Source organism: Camelus ferus, chromosome 5 (genome assembly GCF_009834535.1).
Source record: "Camelus ferus isolate YT-003-E chromosome 5, BCGSAC_Cfer_1.0, whole genome shotgun sequence".
NCBI lineage: Eukaryota > Metazoa > Chordata > Mammalia > Artiodactyla > Camelidae > Camelus > Camelus ferus.
This window is the reverse complement of record NC_045700.1, coordinates 74287797-74307645: the sequence shown is the minus strand read 5'-3', so window position 1 is coordinate 74307645 and position 19849 is coordinate 74287797. Positions and strand designations below refer to the sequence as shown.

The window sequence follows — 19849 nt, the reverse complement described above, 5'->3', positions numbered from 1 at the left end:
TGAAAACTGACACTTAGATGACCCCCCAGATACTGGATTTAGCAGAGAATTTAAAGCAGATATATTCAAATCAATTCAAAGAACTGAATAAAAGTATGATCTGATAGAATTAAGATATAGGGATGCTCATAAGAGAAATTAAAACCATAAAAAGAGAAATGCAAACTCTATCAATGAAAAGTCAAATAACTGAAATTTTTAAATCCATTGGATTGGACTGACAGGAGAGTGAAGATCAAAAAAGAAAAAGTTATTGAACTTGAAGACAGGTAAATAGAAAATCTGAATACCAAAGAAACTGAAGAAACCAGAGCCTTAGGGCCATGCAGAACAACATGAAAGGATGTAATATATGAAAAGAAGAAGAAAGTGAAAATAGATAGAAAAAATATCTGAAAAAATAATGACCAAAATTTTCCAATTTTCATTAAAAACACTTAGTTATAAAGCTCAAAGAATCCCAACCAGAATAAATAAAGTCACACCTAGTAAATCACAGGCAAACTGCTGAAAACCAAGATAAAGAAAAAATGTTGAAAGCAGCCAAAAAGAAAAAAGAAGACACATTACATATAGGGAAACAAAAATATGACGATAATACATGAGAAAGATACAGAAACATCTTGAAATGAAAACTAAAGAACAGCACTTTTCAAAAGATTTATTTTCTAATTCTATTCCCCTACCTATATCCTGGGGTTAATTCTCGATTCAGAACTCTGACATACTCTAGAAAGTGAAATAGAAGAATACCAAGATTTTGTGACTTTGGTCATTTGGGAATAAGATAAACTTGGCTTTGGATTCCTGAGTTCTTTTCCAATTAAATATAGACAGGGAAATACAACAAGTGGGGTGGGGGAACAGAAAGAAAAGTAGGGAAAAAAAGTGTGAAGTTATAGGAGTCACCGTCTTAAGCGATTCTATCATCTTACAGACAAAAATCCTCCGATGTAAGAAAGTAAAATTGATCGTCCCAATATCACATAAAAATCATTTAAGAAAACACAGTCTATTTGTAGTCTCATATTAAACACTGCAAAGTCTAAAGTAAGAAAAAAGGAAAAAGAATGAGAAAAGCAAAAAGAAAACAGTTTTACAAAACCCAAAAGGGTGAAATTACATCAAAACCCAAAGTTACCTCTAAAGTCGTATCAAAACTGTAAGATTCCTTTGTGAACATAATAGATATCAGATATAAAAATATAATTTTAAAATTATGGATCTTCCTCACTTTGCATATATATTTAAACACACCAGGGGAAAATACTGAATTCTAAAGACTTTTCCTCCCCTTTTTGTCATGAGGAAATAGAAAGATTAAAATGTACTGAAATTTTTTGCTGCCACTTTTTGCTATCTAGCGTGATTAGATATTAATAGTTACATAAGTAAATACAAATCAATTTTATTTCAGTCAACATAAAACTCTCCATCCAGAGAAACATCAAGTGCAGTGGGCTTAACATTTTAATAAAATTTCAGCAAGGATATTACTTTGCCTCCACGAGGGTTTCTCAAGAGTGGCACTGCTGGCACACGGGAGAGGTAATTCTTTGTTGTGAAGGCTGCCCAGTGCATTACAGGATGTTCAGCAGCATCCCTGGTCTCCCATTCCTCCTACCCAGTTGTGCCAACAAAAAATGTCTCTAGACACTGCCAAGTGTCCTGCAGAGGGGGCAAAATCACCCTGGTGGAGAAGCATTGTCATAAACAGGTCTTTTTTTCTCCCCTAATCTATTCACTAAAAAATTTTTTTTTATTTTTAAAGGCTTATAATCTACATTGAAAGCAACAATGTCTTTTTGATTAAATATTTGATGTCAAATTTTTAAAAGAATTCTCTTCATTCAGTGCAAAAGTTCTCCAACTTTGGAGAATGTTAGATTTTATTATCAGGTTTGATTTAGATTTTCTTTATGATTGGTTAGTAGGTTTTGATTTTTGCTCTCAACTAAAGCAGATATTATATTTTCTGGGATATGCTATTCATCATGCACTCACCTATGAATAACAGATGCAAATTAGCTAAACAGAGCTGGGACACCTTTATTAAAACAATAGCAACCTATGCCTAAGACATTTGTTAGAGAGTATGACACTTTCTTCACCTAATTGATCTAGGACACATCAAGAAATTTTGAAATAAAAAGACATTTTAGACTGCAAGTTGTTCTTTTTTAAAAATTTTTTGTCCAACTATTTTATGTTTATTTTTATTTTTTGTGTGAGGGGAGGTAATTAGTTTTATTTATTTTTTAATGGAGGTTCTGGGGATTGAGCCCAGGACCTCATGCGTGCTAAGCACACACTGCCACTGAGCTATGCCTTCCACCTCCCCAACTGCAAGTTGTTCTTAATGAAATTCAACCTTTAGAAAATACAGAACTTTTTTTTCATATCAGTTATCTAAATCTAGACATCAGTTTCATTGGTTTAAAAATACGAGTAAATGTTAATAACCACCTCTTTCCAAAATGGGGCTATTGATCAGGGCAAGAAGTTTTAAAAAGAAAATACTGCAGGTTCTGGCCTTTAATTAAGGTAGAGATGTAACCACAGAATTCACATCAGCAAAGGTGTTTATAATTGTTGACTCCCCCTTTCCCAAAAAAGAAGCACAAATTCCCAGGATCTGGCTGTTTTAATTTATGTGTGTGAATTTCTTCCCAGGAGAAAACACAGAATAGTACAATGTCAGAGTAAAATGCATGCCCTAAGTCACAAGCAAATGTATTTCACTTGACTCACCTATGTGATAAAGTCCAATCCAGTCACTGGGGTCCACCTCCTCTTTAATGTCCCAGAAGATAATGAGGTTCTGGGCCTGCCCCAGCGTGTACTCGTACATGCTGGCCGTCAGGCTGGAGCGGCTCTCAGAAGTCACCAGGTCCGTGTCGCTGTTGGCCCGCTGCAGGGTCATGTTCTCGGACATGGAGCTCTGGGCGGCGAGGCTCTGGAGGTTCTCTGGACTCAGTGTGTACCGCATCTGGGGATTTCGACGCCGCACAAAAAGCAGGTGCTCCCGGGCTGAGCTAGCCATCCCGTCTGCCTCTCTGAGGTTGGCTTCCTACAAAGCTGGGGGAGACAAACAAGCACGAAGCCTTAGTATTACAGTGAGAGGAATTAAGTTTAAACTTCCAAGACATAAAGACTTTGTGAGTGTTGGTTAAAGCCTAACCATGCAATAATCTTCTGCTGTCAAAATAAAACCTGTTATTCTACTGTCAACTGATGATGCCAGAAACAACTGCTACAGACTTGAGGTCACATGATGGCAAAGGCCGCTACACACCTGTGGCCCTTGATTTCACTGGGCCCAGCATCCTCCTAGCAGTTAAGAAGGGGAGTCACTAACATCGCTTTACATCTATCCTTTCTCCTTCAGAAAAGGCATCTTCTCCTTCACTTCACTCACATATTTATTTCCTGCTGTAATTAAATTCTAAAATAACAAGGTGACAAGACAGAAAATTTCAACACATGTTAAACACAGTTAAATTATATCACTGAGGACAAGTTCACTTACTCAATTTCCTTCACAAAGGAAAGAAACTCACCAAAGCCTTTGTCAGGAACCTTCACAAATGTCACCTCCTCAGTTAAATACAGTTGGCCGTTGCATTTAAAACTGCAACACCCAAGCATTTCCCATCCCTCATTTCTTGCTTTATTTTTCTCAATAGCAATTACTATGATCTGATGGACCACACAGTACCATGCACTTATTTATTCAGTTACTGTGTACTCTCCCCAACAAGAAAGTAAGCTTAGGAAAAGGATAACCTCTTCAATAAATGATAATGGGAAAATTAGACATTCACATGCAAAAGAATGAGAATGGACCACTGTCTTAACACCATACACAAAAATCAACTCAAAATGGATTAAAAACTTGAACATTAGGCCTGAAACCACAAAATTCCTTGAACAAGATACAGACCAAACACTCTTTGACATAAATCTTAGCAATATTTTCTTTGATTCTATCTCCTAAGGCAAAGAAAGCAAAAATTAAAATTAACAAATGAGACCTAATTAGACTTAAAAAGCTTTTGCACAGCACACCATCAACAAAATGAAAAGATAACTCACTGAACAAGAGAAAATATTTGTAAATGATATGACCAATAAAGGATTAATATCCAACATATATAAATAGCTCATACAACTCAATATCAAAAAAACAACCTGATTAAAAATTGGGCAGAAGACCTTAGTAGACATTTTCCCAAAGAAGACATTTTTCTAACAAACACATGAAAAGATTCTCAATATCACTAATCATCAGGGAAATGCAAATCAAAACCACAATGAAATATCACCTCACACCTGTCAGAATGGCTATTATCAAAAAGAAAACAAATAACAAGTGTTGACAAGGATGTGGAGAAAAGAAAACCCTTGTTCACTGTTGGTGGGAATGTAAATTGGTGCAGCCACTGTGGAAAACTGTATAGAGGTTCTTCAAAATATTAAAAATAGAACTACCATATGATCCTGCAATTCCACTTCTGGGTACATATCCAAAGGAAATGAAAACAGGAGATCAAAGAGATATCTACATTCCCACGATTATTGCAGGATTATTAACAATAGCTAAAATATGCAAACAACCTAAGTGTCCATCAAAAGAAAAATGGATAATGGGTAAAGAAGATGTAACATATATATATATATATATATAGAGAGAGAGAGAGAGAGACACATACACACACACACACACACACACACACATATATATATATACACAATGGAATATTAGTTAGCCATGAGAAAGAAGGAAATTCTGCTGTTTGCAACAACATGGATGGGAACACTGAGGACATCATGCCAAATGAAAGAAGCTAGAGAAAGACATATACCATATTATTTCACTTGTATGTGGAATCTAAGAAAAAAATCAAACTCTCAGAAACAGAGGTGGAAGTGAGGTTCCCAGGGGTTGAGGGGTAAAGGTAATGCGGAGTGGTCGGTGAAAGGCTACAAACTCTCAATTTTAAGATGAATAAGGTCTGAGAAGCTAATGTAATGCATGGTGACTACAGGTGATAACACTGTGTTATATAACTGAAATTCGCTAAGAGAGTAGAATTTAAATGTTCTCACAAAAAAAAATGAAATGTGATGGATGCATTCATTAACTAGACGGTAGAAATCCTTTCACAGTGTATACATATGTCAAGTCACCACTTTGTACAGTTTAAATACCGACACTATTATTACCAATTATACCTCCATAAAGCTGAAAGAAAAGAATGTAAGCTTCACAAATGTAGGGATTTTCTTGTGTTTTGTTCCCTACTTTATCTCCAGCGTCTACAGTGGTGCCTGGTACGCAGTAGGTATGGATAAACGTTGAATGATGAGCATCTTTCTCCCAGATACTCCTTCAGCCCGTAGGAGCTACTCCTTATTATCTCCTAGATACTCATGACTTCCATCATCAAGTCCTTTTCTTTGCCATTCCTGACCTTCTGGCTGGTCCACACTATTGCTTCCATCTGGATTCATGATAAGCTATTTCTTTTTGGCTCCCACCTGGCCTCCCTCTAAAGGAACAGAGCCTCTCCTGGTTGAGCTTAGAGCCAGCGCCTGTTGGCTCACTTTGAGCCTAGTCCAAAAATATCCATTTTCTTCCCCAATGCCAGACTCTGACAGGGATTCTTTCCAAAACCTCTCTGGTTTGCTCTGGCGCATCTGAGGTTTGATCCGCCAATGCCTTTCCTTCCTGCCCACGGGGCTGCACTCCCTCACCCAGCTGTACACAGAATGCATCGGGCTTTCCTCGGCACCACCCCTTTCAGGACCACGTCGTGCACTCACAGGTTTATGGATTTAACATTTAATCTGCATGCCTAGTATTTGCCAGCCTCTTCAATATACTACATTTTTTCAAAAGGCCACCCCCACAAGGCATCCTGGAATGTCCAAATGAGCTTTCATGAAAAAAAAAAAAAAGACTAATCTGGGATTCAATGTTTTCGTTGTAACAAATAATCTTGGATACCAAGTCTGAGGGAAGAAAAGAGGAGGGGTCCCTAATATCTCCCATCCCCTCATGCTTTTCACAAACACTTAGGTGAAGGGGACTAAGGCCATAGGACTCACAAATGTATTTATTCAATTAATTACTGCCATAAAGTTGATCTTGTATTTTTAGCACCATCCCTTGAATGCAAATAACTTGGTTTGATGGACAAGCTGTCCTGTGTAAAAAGGACAGAAATAAAATGAACAGAAAAAATTAATATTCCTCCTCATAAATTGAGAACTTGTTTTCCTTGTGTGGTGTATGGTAACTTGGACATCAAAATGTAACTCGTAACTGTTAGACAACATCAAATCCATGAAGCCTAAAATTCAGGTCAGCCTCGAATCTGAGAGTCTCATAAAATTTTCATTTTAGTGGATTTCGACAGGTCATTCTTTGTCTACAAAACCAGAGTGAGTCGACCACCTCATCAGCTTTGGCAAGCACTATAAATAATGAACTCCTAACAAGTTGTAGTCAAATAGAAAATGTAGGCTGTGCATAACTAAGTGACTTCCCTGAAGGGAAGAAACAGGCCAGAACCTTTACAGCTTTCAGCCACAACAAGAGCTACTGAGAACTACTCTGCTCTAGAAAAAAGGGGGAAAACAAAGATGTACACCAAAACTGTTTTGTTTTTTTTTTTAATGATCTCTATTTAATCAGAGAGCCAGGTCAACACAGTGGATAAGGGAATCATCTCCAAAACCTGACTTCTGGGTTTCAATCATATCTCTACTATTAAGTTGCTCTGTGATCTTGGATCATTTATTTTAACTCTCTGTGCCTCCATTTTCCTATCTGTAAAGTAGGGACATAATAACATCTGGCTTATAAGATTTTGGAGAGACCTAAAAGAATTAGTCCAGCAAAGCATTTTGGTAAGTGTTCAATCTTGTTAGGTATTAATATTACTATGTGACTACTTCTACTTGAATTATACCAAGTAGAGCTGGTTTTAATACTCCCTTGATTCCCCCCACTTACTGAGAGAGCAGGCTGTCAGCATCCTCCGTTATTCAAAGCACAGTCCCAAAAGCAGAAAGAAAAAAAAAAGAGTCTTGAGGGCACTGAGGGACAGCCATCCTGCAGCCTGAGCCCTAATTCCATAGTATTGGTGAGACAAGGGCCATTCTCTAGTCCTCAAGCCAGAGATAAAGGCTAGAATTAAACTTTCTCATCACGATCGGGGTTCATTCATTCATGCATTCAACAAATGCTTATTAAGCACCTCCCATGTGAAAGGTGCTAAGAATGCAACAGAGCAAAAGATCAAATCCCTACCCCTTGAAGCCTTCATTTTTACAAGAAGAGACATGCAATAGAAAGGTCAAAAAATGAATACCTAATATATTTATCTTTAGTGAAAAAGAAAAAATTAGCTAGAAATATGTGAATCTGCTAGTTTAATTGAACCCTGCAAAAAAAAAAAAAAAAAAAAAAAAAGTCTGAAGCATCTATTAGTACCTGTCCGGCATAAAGCTACAAAGTATACTAAATAGCAAAGAGTGAAGTTTTCTTCCAAATTGTTTCTTTCCTTTCCCTAAGGCATGTAAACATGGCCCTTACTCTCCAAGAACTTTGACTTCTCCTGGAGAAAACCAAATATTCACACACGAAAGAATTCAATCTGGTATTAATGACACTTCGTGTATATGTACAATTTGTCCCCACAAGTATGTGATGGAGATAATAAATGCTCGTATCATCAGGAAGTGATAGTAATACAAGATTTACAAAGTGTTTTACATTTTCCAAAGCCTTTTCACATCTATTATCTCAAGTGAGACTCCAGAGTGTTGTGAATTACATTTGAGAGATGCCATCATCTCTGTTTTCAGATGAGAAAACTGAGGATCTGTGAGGCAAAAGGTCGGCTGAAGGAGATTTAAAAAAAAAAAAAACCACTTTGGAAGAGGTTACATTTTTGAGGTGAGTCTTAAAAGATTAGAGGAAAGAAGAAATGTCTAAGAGCATTCTGTTTGGATGCATGGATATGCAGAAGCAACCAAGGAAGAGGATACAAGAGGGAAGACACAGAACAAAAAACAGAGGCTGTGCAGAAGCCTGGTGAGGTGACAGGAATCCTCTGAAGGAAATGAGCAGAAGGCCAGGGAGAGAGGGGGTCATAACACCACCACTGACAACATACTGTGAGGTCTGACCTGACGCAAAACATACTGACCTGACGCTCCGTGAGACCCAAGGTCGCAGAGCAGGTAAATGACAAGGGTAAAAATCAAGGTAAAACAGGAGAGAGAGAAATACACACAAACACATGAGAAAGAGAGAAGGAGGAGGAGAAAAAGAAGGAGAAAAGAAGGAAGAAGGGGGAGGGGGAGGAGGAGAAAGGGAGGGAGGGTGAGGGAAATGTCTTGAAAGTCAAGAAGGAGAAACTCTGAGGGAAAGCATCAAATGTTGCAGCTGAAGACAGAAGTGACCACAGCTTCTGAAAACTAGGAGGAAATCCGTGGCCTTTGGAGAACAGTTTACATGAGTGGTACAAGTAATAAAAACCAGACTGCTGAGGTTTGAGGGAGGAGGATGGGAAGGGAAAGAGAGGTAAAGAATGCAGACTCTTCCTCCAGCGGTTGGACTGCAAGGGGAAGGAGGGCACGTAGAGGGTGATGTGTATGGAGACAGGGTTGGGTTTGTTTGCTTTTTGTTTTTTTAGCATGAGAGAGACTTCTGCATGTTTATAATACAAGCATAGTAACTGAGAACTCAGGAGATATTTGTTGAATGGAATGAATGAATGAATAAAGGAAAACTGAGAGAAAGAGCCAGTGAAGTGGAGAGGCTCTTCACATAGAGGGAAGAGAGACGTGTGATGGCACGAGATTACTGAGGAAGAACAAAAGTCGGAACACAGAGGGCAGGTGAGGACGAGTCTAAACCAGCACTGCCCAATAGAAATAAAAGGCAACGCACTTCCACAATTTCTATGTTTCTAGTAGCCATATTAAGAACATAAAAGAAAACAGGTGGAAATTTTAATAACATATTTCATTTAACTCAGTATACCCAAACTATTATTTCAATATTAATATAAACAATTACTAATGAGGTATTTTGCATTCTTTTTTTCTGGTACTAAGGCATTTAAAGCTAGTGTGTATTTTATACTTAAAGCACATTTCAATTCAAACTAACCTCATATCAAGAGTCTGCTAGTCACAGGTCGCAGGTGTCTCCTGGTCTGAACAGTACAGATCTAAACCATGAAGTGCCTGAGCTTCCAAGACAGTTTGCTTCGCCTTCAACTCCATCCCGTCAGAAAGGCCCTCAATGTAGCCAAGAGGAAAACATCGCTGAACTAGCCAACAATAATGTGTGAATAACCAAGAACTCCTTAATCCTTCCCAGGGGTCTCTTGGATGCATTTTAGCATGAAGATGCTTGTTGAGCCAAATCTCTATTTGGAGGAATCATAACTTCAATGTAAAAGAAATAAAATCAGAATGCTTAGATTACAGTGAGGGACTATTACCAAACCTGTTCTGGAAAACTCCATTTTTCCTTTACAGAAAAAGTAATGATCCTTTAAGAGTTCATGTTTCCATAATAAATAAGATCAAACCCCATGCAAAAATCAATTTGCAAAGTTGCATACAAACTTTAAAAATCAAACCATTCTGAATTTTATAGTTAAAATTTTGGTTTATAACTATCTTATGCAATTAAATATTCTCATAGTGCTACCCAAACAACAGGGGGTGGCTGCTTCACATTTTCTCCTACAGACTAAGAATTCTTGATTGGTGTCTTGGTTTTGTATCTACGCCTTCTGCAATAAGAAAGACAAATACCCTTCAGAACATCACCTATGCTCTTCTGAAAAGCTTTAGTAGATAAAGCTGATGGTAAGGGAAACTGATCAGTACCCACCATATTTATTACAAAGAAAGCTGGTCCTTAGACAATCCATCACATGGTGAGCCCCTGCTGCAGCTACATGACCCATTCCCAAAGGACACAATTTAACACGATGCAGCACTCCTTAAAAAAAACCCTCCCTCTTCTAATTATGATTAGGTCTGCACTAGGCTGCTCTCTCACATAACAGACATCTGCTTAAACAACAACCGAAAACAAAATCCCTTTTCTTCCAGAGGTCGAGAGAGATATTATTACTATGCAAACTGCAAAACACCTTAGTATACAACTTCATTTCCAAAAGCAGCAGATTCTGTTTAGAAGATACAGACAGGAGCAGATGACAAATATATTAAACAAGGGTTTTTATTTAAAATACTTTTGCTAAAGAACCTGGAGGTGAGTATCAATTTACTAAACCTCACCAGAAGGGCAAAGTACTAAAAACATTCACTGTGAAAAGATTTTTACAGACTGGAAATGTACCCTAGGATTTTAACTTCCTAGATTGGATATTGATGAATAAAACCTGTAACAGCAACATCCTTATTGAATCCTTCAAACCCCCTCCAAAAAACACCACACACAAGCGCGCGCGCGCACGCACACACACACACACACACACCTGTTCAGCTATACTATGCTTCAAACTCCATTTGTGTTTTACTATGTAAATGAGGGGAAAGGGGGTGGAAATTATACTTATGTCAAGAGACACTAAAGAAAACATAATGTGTCTGCAATAAGCAGAGATGGTAGAGATCTGGGAAGAGAAACCAGTGACCTATCAGACCCCACACGGCCAGTTGTCACCTTCCTCCACAGAAGCTCATCTATTCTGCTCCCCATGAAAATGCCTAGTGCGCCCAGCACGGCCCATGCCACTCTCTTCACCTCCTGCACCTACTCCGCCTTCGAGGCCTAAGGGCTACTCTCTTCTTGAGGAACACCCAGCCGGAAGGCAACATTCCCAGTGCTGAATTCCAACGGCCTTCTTTACATCATTCATATCACGTGTACTTCACAATGCTGCATAGTCTAATTATGAAGATTCAGACTATAAACTCTTGGAGGTTTCACTTACATGTTATATCCTCCACAAAATACTAAGTTTGGATAAATATTTTTCAAATAAATGAATGGACAGGGTTAACTCCTACAAATGAGAAAACAAGAATGTAAAAGGACAAAATCAACAGTATGAATACATATTGAGTTTTCTTTAGAATTAGCTACATTAGCCATCCAGAAAGATTTACTGAGTAAAGTACCTACTTTGTATTTAAGGGCATAAGATAAGGCCCTTGCTCTGTACAGGAAGAAACATAAATTAATCTGCAAGAAAGAAATAGAGAATTGCTTTCTATACTGTAAGGTGAAAGGGCCTAAGTTAGTAAGAGCTCACTGCAGGGATGATCAGGAGGGGCTGGAGTGTTTAAGAAAAGCCTAAATGAGAAAAAGATATGAAGAGGCCATGGAAATATGGCATGAATTATAGGCCAAAGAAAGAATCTGATTAAAAAGTAAGGAAAGTAGAAAGAAAAAAAGGTAAGGAAAGATAGGAATTTAGTTTTTACCAGCTTTACTCTGGCCCAAGCCACCATCATCTGTCCTCTGAATAAATAATAGCCTCCATCCCTGCTTCCATCCTTGATTTCCTGCTGTCTATTCTCAACAGAGCAACCAGAGTGATTTTTCTCAAAGGGAAGTCAGATCATGTTGCTCTCTACCCCAAAGCCTCCAGTGGCCCCCATTTCAGCAGAGTAAAAGCAAAACCCTTACAACGGTCTATAAAGCCTCACACAGTCTGGTTCCTGGTGCTCTCTGATCTCATCTACTGCTATCGCCGCCCCTGCTCATGCTACCCTAGTCCCACTGCTACTCCTTGAAGATATCCACTACACTCTACCACAGGGCCTTTGCATCTGCTGCTTCCTCTGCCACAGAAGCTCTTCTCTTCAGTATTCATGTAGCTCACTTTGTTACCCCATCACACTTTTACTAAGTGCCATTCTCTCAGTGGGACCTTCCCTGACGAACCTATGTAAAATTCAACTACCCCAACACTACCTATCCCCTTTAACAGCTTTATTTTTCCTCCATTGCACTTTCCACATTCTAATACATGGTGTAACTTATCAGTGTCTCTCTAGTGTCTAGTGTCTCTCCCCACTAGATTGTATGGAATTGGAAATGACAGAGAGATGTTACCTCTAAGTTGGTTAACTGTGTTCAGATGGCTTCTCAGCAGAGCACCTAGAACAATGTCCATTCAGTTAAGTGACAATTATTGTTTTAAACTTTACAAGTGATTTGTCACCACGGTAAGATTTCTAACTCAAGTAATTTCACTATTTCACTGGTACAATGCAATGGTTGTGGGCAGAAGTTGCAAACATTCAGGTTAAATTTCAAAGTCTAAGATTACCAACTGATGCTGTTCATTACTACAGAGGCCAACAAAAGGTGAATTAAAACAGAAAAAGAGAGAAGGGATATAATCAAACAATAAGGAATAATCATTTTAAAGAAGGGAGTCACATGTAAATAAAGAATGTTAAAGCTACCTGATTGTTCATACAAATAAATTCTGTCTACTATGAATGAAGTGTTGATCTAGCTCCAGGGTAAAACAAATGAAACAGACTCCATTCTAAAGGAAGTTACAGTCTTATAACTAGAAAAACATTTTTAATAATAATAAATAAAGATCAGAAAGAAAATAAGTAGAGAACAAAAAAAAACAGAAAAGATCAATGAAACCAAGAGCTGGTTTTTTGAGATGATAAACAAAATTGATAAGCCTTTAACAAGGCTCATTAAGGAAAAAAAGAGAAGATCCAAATAAATAAAATAAAAAATTGAAAGAAGAGAAATTACAACCAATACCACAAAGATACAAAAAAACATAACAAATAGTATGAACAGTTATATGCTAACAAATTGGACAATCTAAAAGAAATGGATAAATTTCTAAAAACATACAATGTTCCAAGACTGAATCAGGAAGAAACAGACAATCTGGATAGACTGATCACTAACAGTAAAACTGAATTAATAATCAAAAAACTCCCAGACAGCAAAAGTCCAGGACTGGACAGCTTCAAAGGGAAATTCTACCAAAAATATAAAGAATAGCTAATACTTATCCTCAACTATTCCAAAACACTGAAGAGGAAGAAACACCCCAGATTCACTCTACAAGACCAACATTACCCTGATACCAAAACCAGACAAAAACACCACAAAAAAAGAAAATTACAGACCATTATCTCTTATTAATATAGATGTGAAAACCCTCAGCAAAATATTAGGAAACCAAATTCCACAATATATAAACAGAATCATGCACAGTGATCAAGTGGGATTTATTCCAGGGATGCAAGGATGGTTCAATATTCACAAATCAATCAGTTGATACACCACATTAATAAAAAGGATAAAAATTACATGATCATCTCAGAAGACACAGAAAAAGCTTTTGACAAAATTCAACATCCATCCATGATAAAAACTCTCATCAAAGTTGGTATAAAAGGAACATATCTCAACATAATCAAGGCCATTTATGATAAAAACACAGCTAACTAACATCATACCCAATGGTGAAAAGCTGAAAGCTTTTCCTCTAATCAGAAACAAGATAAGGATGATCATTCTCACCATATCTATTTAACATAGTATTGGTGGTCCTAGCCACAGCAATCAGGCAAGAACAAGAAATAAAAGGCATCCAAATTGGAAGGGAAGAAGTAAAACTGTCACTATTTGCAGACAACATGATACTATATAGAGAAAATCTTAAAGTCTCCAACAAAACAAAACAAAAAACCTATTATAACTAATAAATAAATTCAGTAAAGTTGCAAGAGACAAGACTAATATACAGAAATCTATTTCTTTTCTATGCATTAATAATGAAGAATCAGAAAGAGAAAGCAAAACACCACCAACAACAACATTCTAGTTTAAAATCACACAGAATACCTAGGAATGAATTTAACCAAGAAAGTGAAAGACCTAGACTCTAAAAACTATAAAACACTGCTGAAGGAAATTGAGGATGAGAGAAAGAAATGTAAAGATATCCCATGTTCATGGACTGGAAGAATTAATATTGTTAAAATGACCATACTACCTAACGCAATCTATGAATTTAATGCAATTCCTTTCAAAATAGCCATGACATTTTTCACAGAACTAAAACAAACAGTCCTAAAATTTACATGGAGCCACAAAAGACTCTGAATAGCCAAAGCTATCTTGAGAAAAAAAGAACAAAACTGAAGGCATTATGTGCCCAGACTTCAGACTACACTACAAAGCTACAGTAATTAAAACAGTATGGTATTGGCATAAAAAGAGACATACATGAATGGAACACAAGAGAGTCCAGAAATAAACCCACACATATATGGGTTTTAAACTACTTTACAACAAAGGAGCCAAGAATATACATTAGGGAAAGGACAGTCTCTTCAATAAACAGTGTTGGGGAAACTGGACAGCCACTTGCAAAGGAGAGAAAATGGGCCACTATCTTATACCATTTATAAAAATTATCTCAAAATGGGTTAAAGACTTGAATGTAAGAGTTGAAACCATAAAACTCTTAGGAGAAAACATAAAATAATCTGACATAAATCACAGCAACATTTTTTTTTTTTTTTGGATCTCCTAAGCAACCGAAACAAAAGTAAAAATTAACAAATGAGACCTAATTAAACTTAAAAGCCTTTGTACAGCAAAGGGAACCATCAACAAAATGAAAAGACAAGCTAATAAATAGGAGAAAACATTTGTAAATGATATAACTGATAGGAGGTTAATACCTAAAATATATAAGCAGTTCATACAACCCAATATCAAAAAAAAAAAAAAATCAAACGACTCGGTTAAAAATTGAGCAGAAGACCTGAATAGACATTTTTCAAAGAAGACATACAGTTGGCCAACAAGCATGTGAAGATACTCAATGTAGCTAATTATCAGAGAAATGCAAATCAAAACCACAGTGAGATATCACCTCACACCTTTAGAATGGCTATCATCAAAAACACCACAAATAACAAATATTGGTGAGTATGTGGAGGAAAGGGAACCCTTGTACACAGTTGGTGTGAATGTAAATCAGTGCAGCCACTATGGAAATCAGTATGGAGATTCCTCAGAAAATTAAAAACAGAACTATCATATGATCTAGCAATTCCTCTCCTGGGTATATCCAAAGAAAAAGAAAACATTAATTTGAAAACGTACATGCACCCAATGTTCACAGTAGTATTACTTATAATAGCCAAGATATGAAAGCCATCTAAGTATCCTTCAACAGATGAATGGAAAAAGAAAGTATGACAGATACACAAACACACAAACACACACACACACACGAGTGTTACTCAGCCATAAAAAATAATGACATTTTGCCATTTGCAACAATATGAATGGACCTGGAGAGTATTATGCTTAGTGAAATAAGTCAGACAAAAAAAGACAGATACTGTATATTATCACTTATATGTGGAATCTGAAAAGAAGAAAAAATAACTGATTATAACAAAACATAAACAGACTCAGATATAGAGAACAAACTAGTGGTTGTCAGTAGAGAGAGGGGAGGAGAAGGGGCAAGATAGGAGTAAGGCATTAAGAGGTACAAATTACTACATATAAAATGAGGATAAATTGTACTGCACAGGGAATATAGCCAACATTTTATAACTTCAAATGGAGTATAATCTATAAAAATATTGCGTCACTATGTTGTATATCTGAAACTAATATTGTAAAACTTTAATTAAAAATAAAATTTAAAAATAAGTAATAAATCATCAATACCCAAGACTTCTATGGTTTATAGAATTATCTGGAAGAGCCTAAAAGTTAAACAAATACCAGTATGTGGCATGTGGATAAGGAAACAGTTCTGCTCAGTATCATGATCCTGCTTATTAATACCAAGCACAATCCTGATTCAAGTATTAAGATAAAAAATATCTTGAAGACTTTCCCAAACGGACTACCTACATTTTCATAGCACTATAGTTTTCAAAATTTTTGGACAAAAGAAAAGATCCTCTTCACCTGGGTATGCATTATCCAACTGCACTCTGTTAAGGAGCTGAAGAAGACAGCAAAAAGTACACAAAACAATGAACTAAGACTTTTTATATATGAGTCCCCATTCAACCACTTCTCCCATGCAGTGATAGAGTTGATCCCTGCCACTCGTCTCTTTTAGTCACTCACAGAATTTCAGATGCTCCGATAATAAATTGATGCAAAGAGAAACTGCAGGAACTAATAAAAGATTCGGGATTTCATAAAAGTCAATGAGAGTGATTCTGAAGAACTACCTGAATCACATTCAAAACCATCGATTAATAAGGGTCTGGCCGAGTTAGAATAGTTGATCACTGAAGGAGAAAAATATTAAGTGAGATTTAAATGTTACAGGATTAAAGAGAGGGCATGAGAAGGTTGACAGTGGCTTGCCACAGTTTTTGTAATATGACTTTCATGATTATGGTAGAAAGACAAATTATATTGTGTTATTACACAATTTTTTGAAAAAATTAGCTCCCCTAACCCTCTAAAAATTTCAACACTTCAGTTATTCTTTTTTCACTCTAATAATAAGGCCGTATTTGTGATTATAAACTAAATGCTGTATGTAAGATTAAACTGATTCCCATGATTTGAACCTCTGTTTGTCAAAATCAAACCCTTTTACCTTATCCCCTATTTACTATGAACTTTGGCTTCCCAATGTAAGCAGGTTCACTTTAAAAAGAAGCCTGCTTTTCTAGTATCTTCTGTTTATCCTCTGCCCCCGCCCTCATCCCATGTTATCTTCACAACCACCCTATGAAGGAGTTGTAAATTCTACATTGAATTTCCACATGAGGGCACCACGCTAGCGGGTAACACAGCTGACACCCACACTTAGATCTTTAAAGCCTTACTCTTCCCATGTGCCACAGCTCCTGGTGCAACTATAACCAGCCCACACCATGTGGTACCTAGGGCTACCCATAAAACTGGGGGCAGGAATGAAATCTATATACAGGGTTTAAAATCAGTGCCTTCAATGTAGGCACCAAACATCGCTCCCCACCCTACTGCCAAAGCAGAACCCCTGAGCTCCCTGACCTGCCTTCTGATTCTCATTTCTGGTCCACACTGCAAGCTTTGCAGGCTTAGAAAGTCATTATTTCTTTATTTGTTGTGAGTCATAGATTTATAATAAGCCAATTTTATAAGCCCACAGTGACGTTAGGAAGTAGCATGTTCCCTCTCTTAGGACAGCCTCCATGGACTCTGACAACTTTGTCACGGGAAGGCACAATAAAGAGACCCCCCAAGGAGTGGCTATGCCAACGGGAGCCCCTCCAGAACAGCACTCATGACAATAACATCCGTTTTGCCCGTCTCTTCTCACACATCCATTTTTGAAAAGGATGATGAATATGTATTTAGAGGGTTCCTTGAGCAAGCACATGAACATCTGTACATAGAAACTCTGCAGTAAGCTGAGAAGTAAAGTTCTGCCTCCCATGTCAGTGCTGGGGTTGGCTTTCATGGCATTCAAGCACCTGCCAAAACGGAAGCCAACAGTGGCCTTTTAGCCTAAAGATACCAGAGGGGATGAGGAAATATGTGATGCCGAGTCTGAGAAGCCTGCCTGTCTAAAACACCAGCTTCCTCTTGCCCAACACACTGATGCGTACAACCATTCCTCAGGGACCTAGGCACTCTCCAGCTGACTTCAAAATGCCATGTCAATTCTTACACAAAGCAACCTGGTCTTCTCCACCTCTTCCCCTTCCCACTAGTTTCACCAAGATGTCTAGTGCAGTAACAGTGACATGGAAACTGTTCACTGAAAGTGGAACAAATATAGAATTGAAGCAAGGCTTGAAGTTGGTGAAACTGATTTCTATAGAGTAGACAGTTCTTCCAAAATAATGATAGAACCATTTTAATTGGTTTATATGTATCAGATAAAGTTACATGACTTCAAGCAAAATTGCCAACTTCTTTCTAAAGATGCTGAAAAAAAATCATTTGTTTCAATGAGTCAAATTATTCTAACTTATTAAATTTATAGAAATTGGATTCTTGCTCCAAATTCAATATATTACAAGAAGCTGCATTTTAATTAATTAAAACCTACTCAAAGAAAGAAATCAGTTTTTAAATATTTACTTTTGCTTAGAATGCTACACTGTTAAATTTAGAAAAATACCATGACTTTAAATAATAGTTTCAAACAAATTAAAATCTCATTGAAATGTAAATCAATTATAACTGGTTGTAATTGAGGGAAAATCTCAGAACATTATCTACTTACCCATTTTCTCATTGATTCAGTTTTTTTTTTTTTTTTTAAAGAAATATCCCAGTGTAAACCAAAAACCCACCGCTCTGCCATGGTCAGCTCTTCTGTCATGACACATGAGTAACTGGGTTAAGGAGAGATTTTGAATCACAAATATTAGCACTTCTCCTTTCTCCTTCTCCTCCTCTCCTCCTTAAAGAGGAAAGTGTCCTCCCGCCTGCCTTCTGGAGGTATGAGGACCTCAGTGGTCAGCGGCTGAGAACCAGAGAGGCGCTGTGAACGGCTCCAGCCTCAGTCCAGCATGTCTGAGACAAGGCTCGCCCCTGGGCTCTTCTGACACTTTGCTCTCTTTGGTTAGGAAAGCTGGGTTGCGTTTCTGGCACAGGCTTAAAGAATCCTAGATGACACCCTGGAGATGTCCCACCAGTTTAGTTACAAAGCCCAGATAATGGTGAAGCAGGGAGGGAAAAATGGAAAAATCCAAAGAATCTGAGTTGACCTACAAAACACTGGCTTTGCCAGAGAGGGACAGGGAAAGAAATAAGAAAAAGACGGTGGGGGTGGGGGAGATGTAAGTACAAATTTCTAGCTATAAGATAAACAAGTAGTTCTGGGGATCTAATGCAGGGCATAGTGGTTACAGTTAATAATACTGTATTATACACTTGGATCTTGGTAAGAGAGTGGATCCTTACTGTTCTCACCACAGAAAAGAAATGGTGATTATGTCACATGACAGAAGTATTAGCTAACTATGGTGGTAGTCATTTTACAATATATAAGTGTATCAAATCAAATTAACCTTACACAATGTTCTATGTCAATTATATCCCAATAAAGCTGGGGCTGTTGGGGGAGAATGGAAGTAAAAGACTGTGGGTATTAAATACGGAGAGCAATCTTTCTGGGAGATCAGCATGAGGAAGTAGGAAGATGGGAGAAGAGGCTACCAGAAATAGGACAACCACAGAATGTCTTAAACCACCATATTCTAGACCCCAACCCAAATCTACTGATGCTAACCCACACATGGGGTGGGGCCCAGGCATCAGACTGTTAAGAGGTTCTCCAGTTGACATTGATGAATGCCAAACTTTGGAAACTACTAACACAAGAAATCACCAGCTAATCTCTACATAGTCCCAAGTTAGACCAAATAATAACTTAGATGCTCTTTCCCCAAGCAAATCCAAGTTTATTAAACTAATCTTAAAACAACCAGAAGTCAACTGAGACTTTAGTCTTTCTAAAATTTAATTCTATTTACCATAAAATTTAGAGTAACATAATTATTTAAACAATAAAAACTTAATAACACAAAATCTTATTTATTCCTCTCCATTCTTACTCCAAAAAATTTTTTCATGGCATGTTGCAGTATGACATTCTACAAACTGAAAAGAAGTCAGTGAGGAAAAGGCGAGGGAGGCAAGCCAGGGGGGACATTTACACCCAGAACTCTCCATCAGCACTGCTCAGATACTAGAAACAGGACATTTGATGTGTCTCTGAACTTCCTAGCATCCCACCCAAAGACTCACAAGAATCACAGGCCCAGTCCAGGTCTATGAGATAAACACAAAGGGTTTCCTGGTATT

The 19849-nt window shown here is 37.4% G+C and overlaps 1 protein-coding gene across 3 annotated transcripts in view; it reads right to left on the bottom strand.

The window, feature by feature from the left end:
* Window positions 1-19849, bottom strand: part of HECW2 (HECT, C2 and WW domain containing E3 ubiquitin protein ligase 2) — a 334372-nt gene that overhangs the window by 207516 nt on the left and 107007 nt on the right. For all 3 annotated transcript variants that reach the window (XM_032480136.1, XM_032480138.1, XM_032480137.1), the window contains exon 2: window positions 2752-3078. In XM_032480136.1, the coding sequence (XP_032336027.1) occupies window positions 2752-3043 (292 nt within the window). In that variant the 5' untranslated portion in view covers window positions 3044-3078. The remainder of the gene's footprint in view (window positions 1-2751; window positions 3079-19849) is intronic.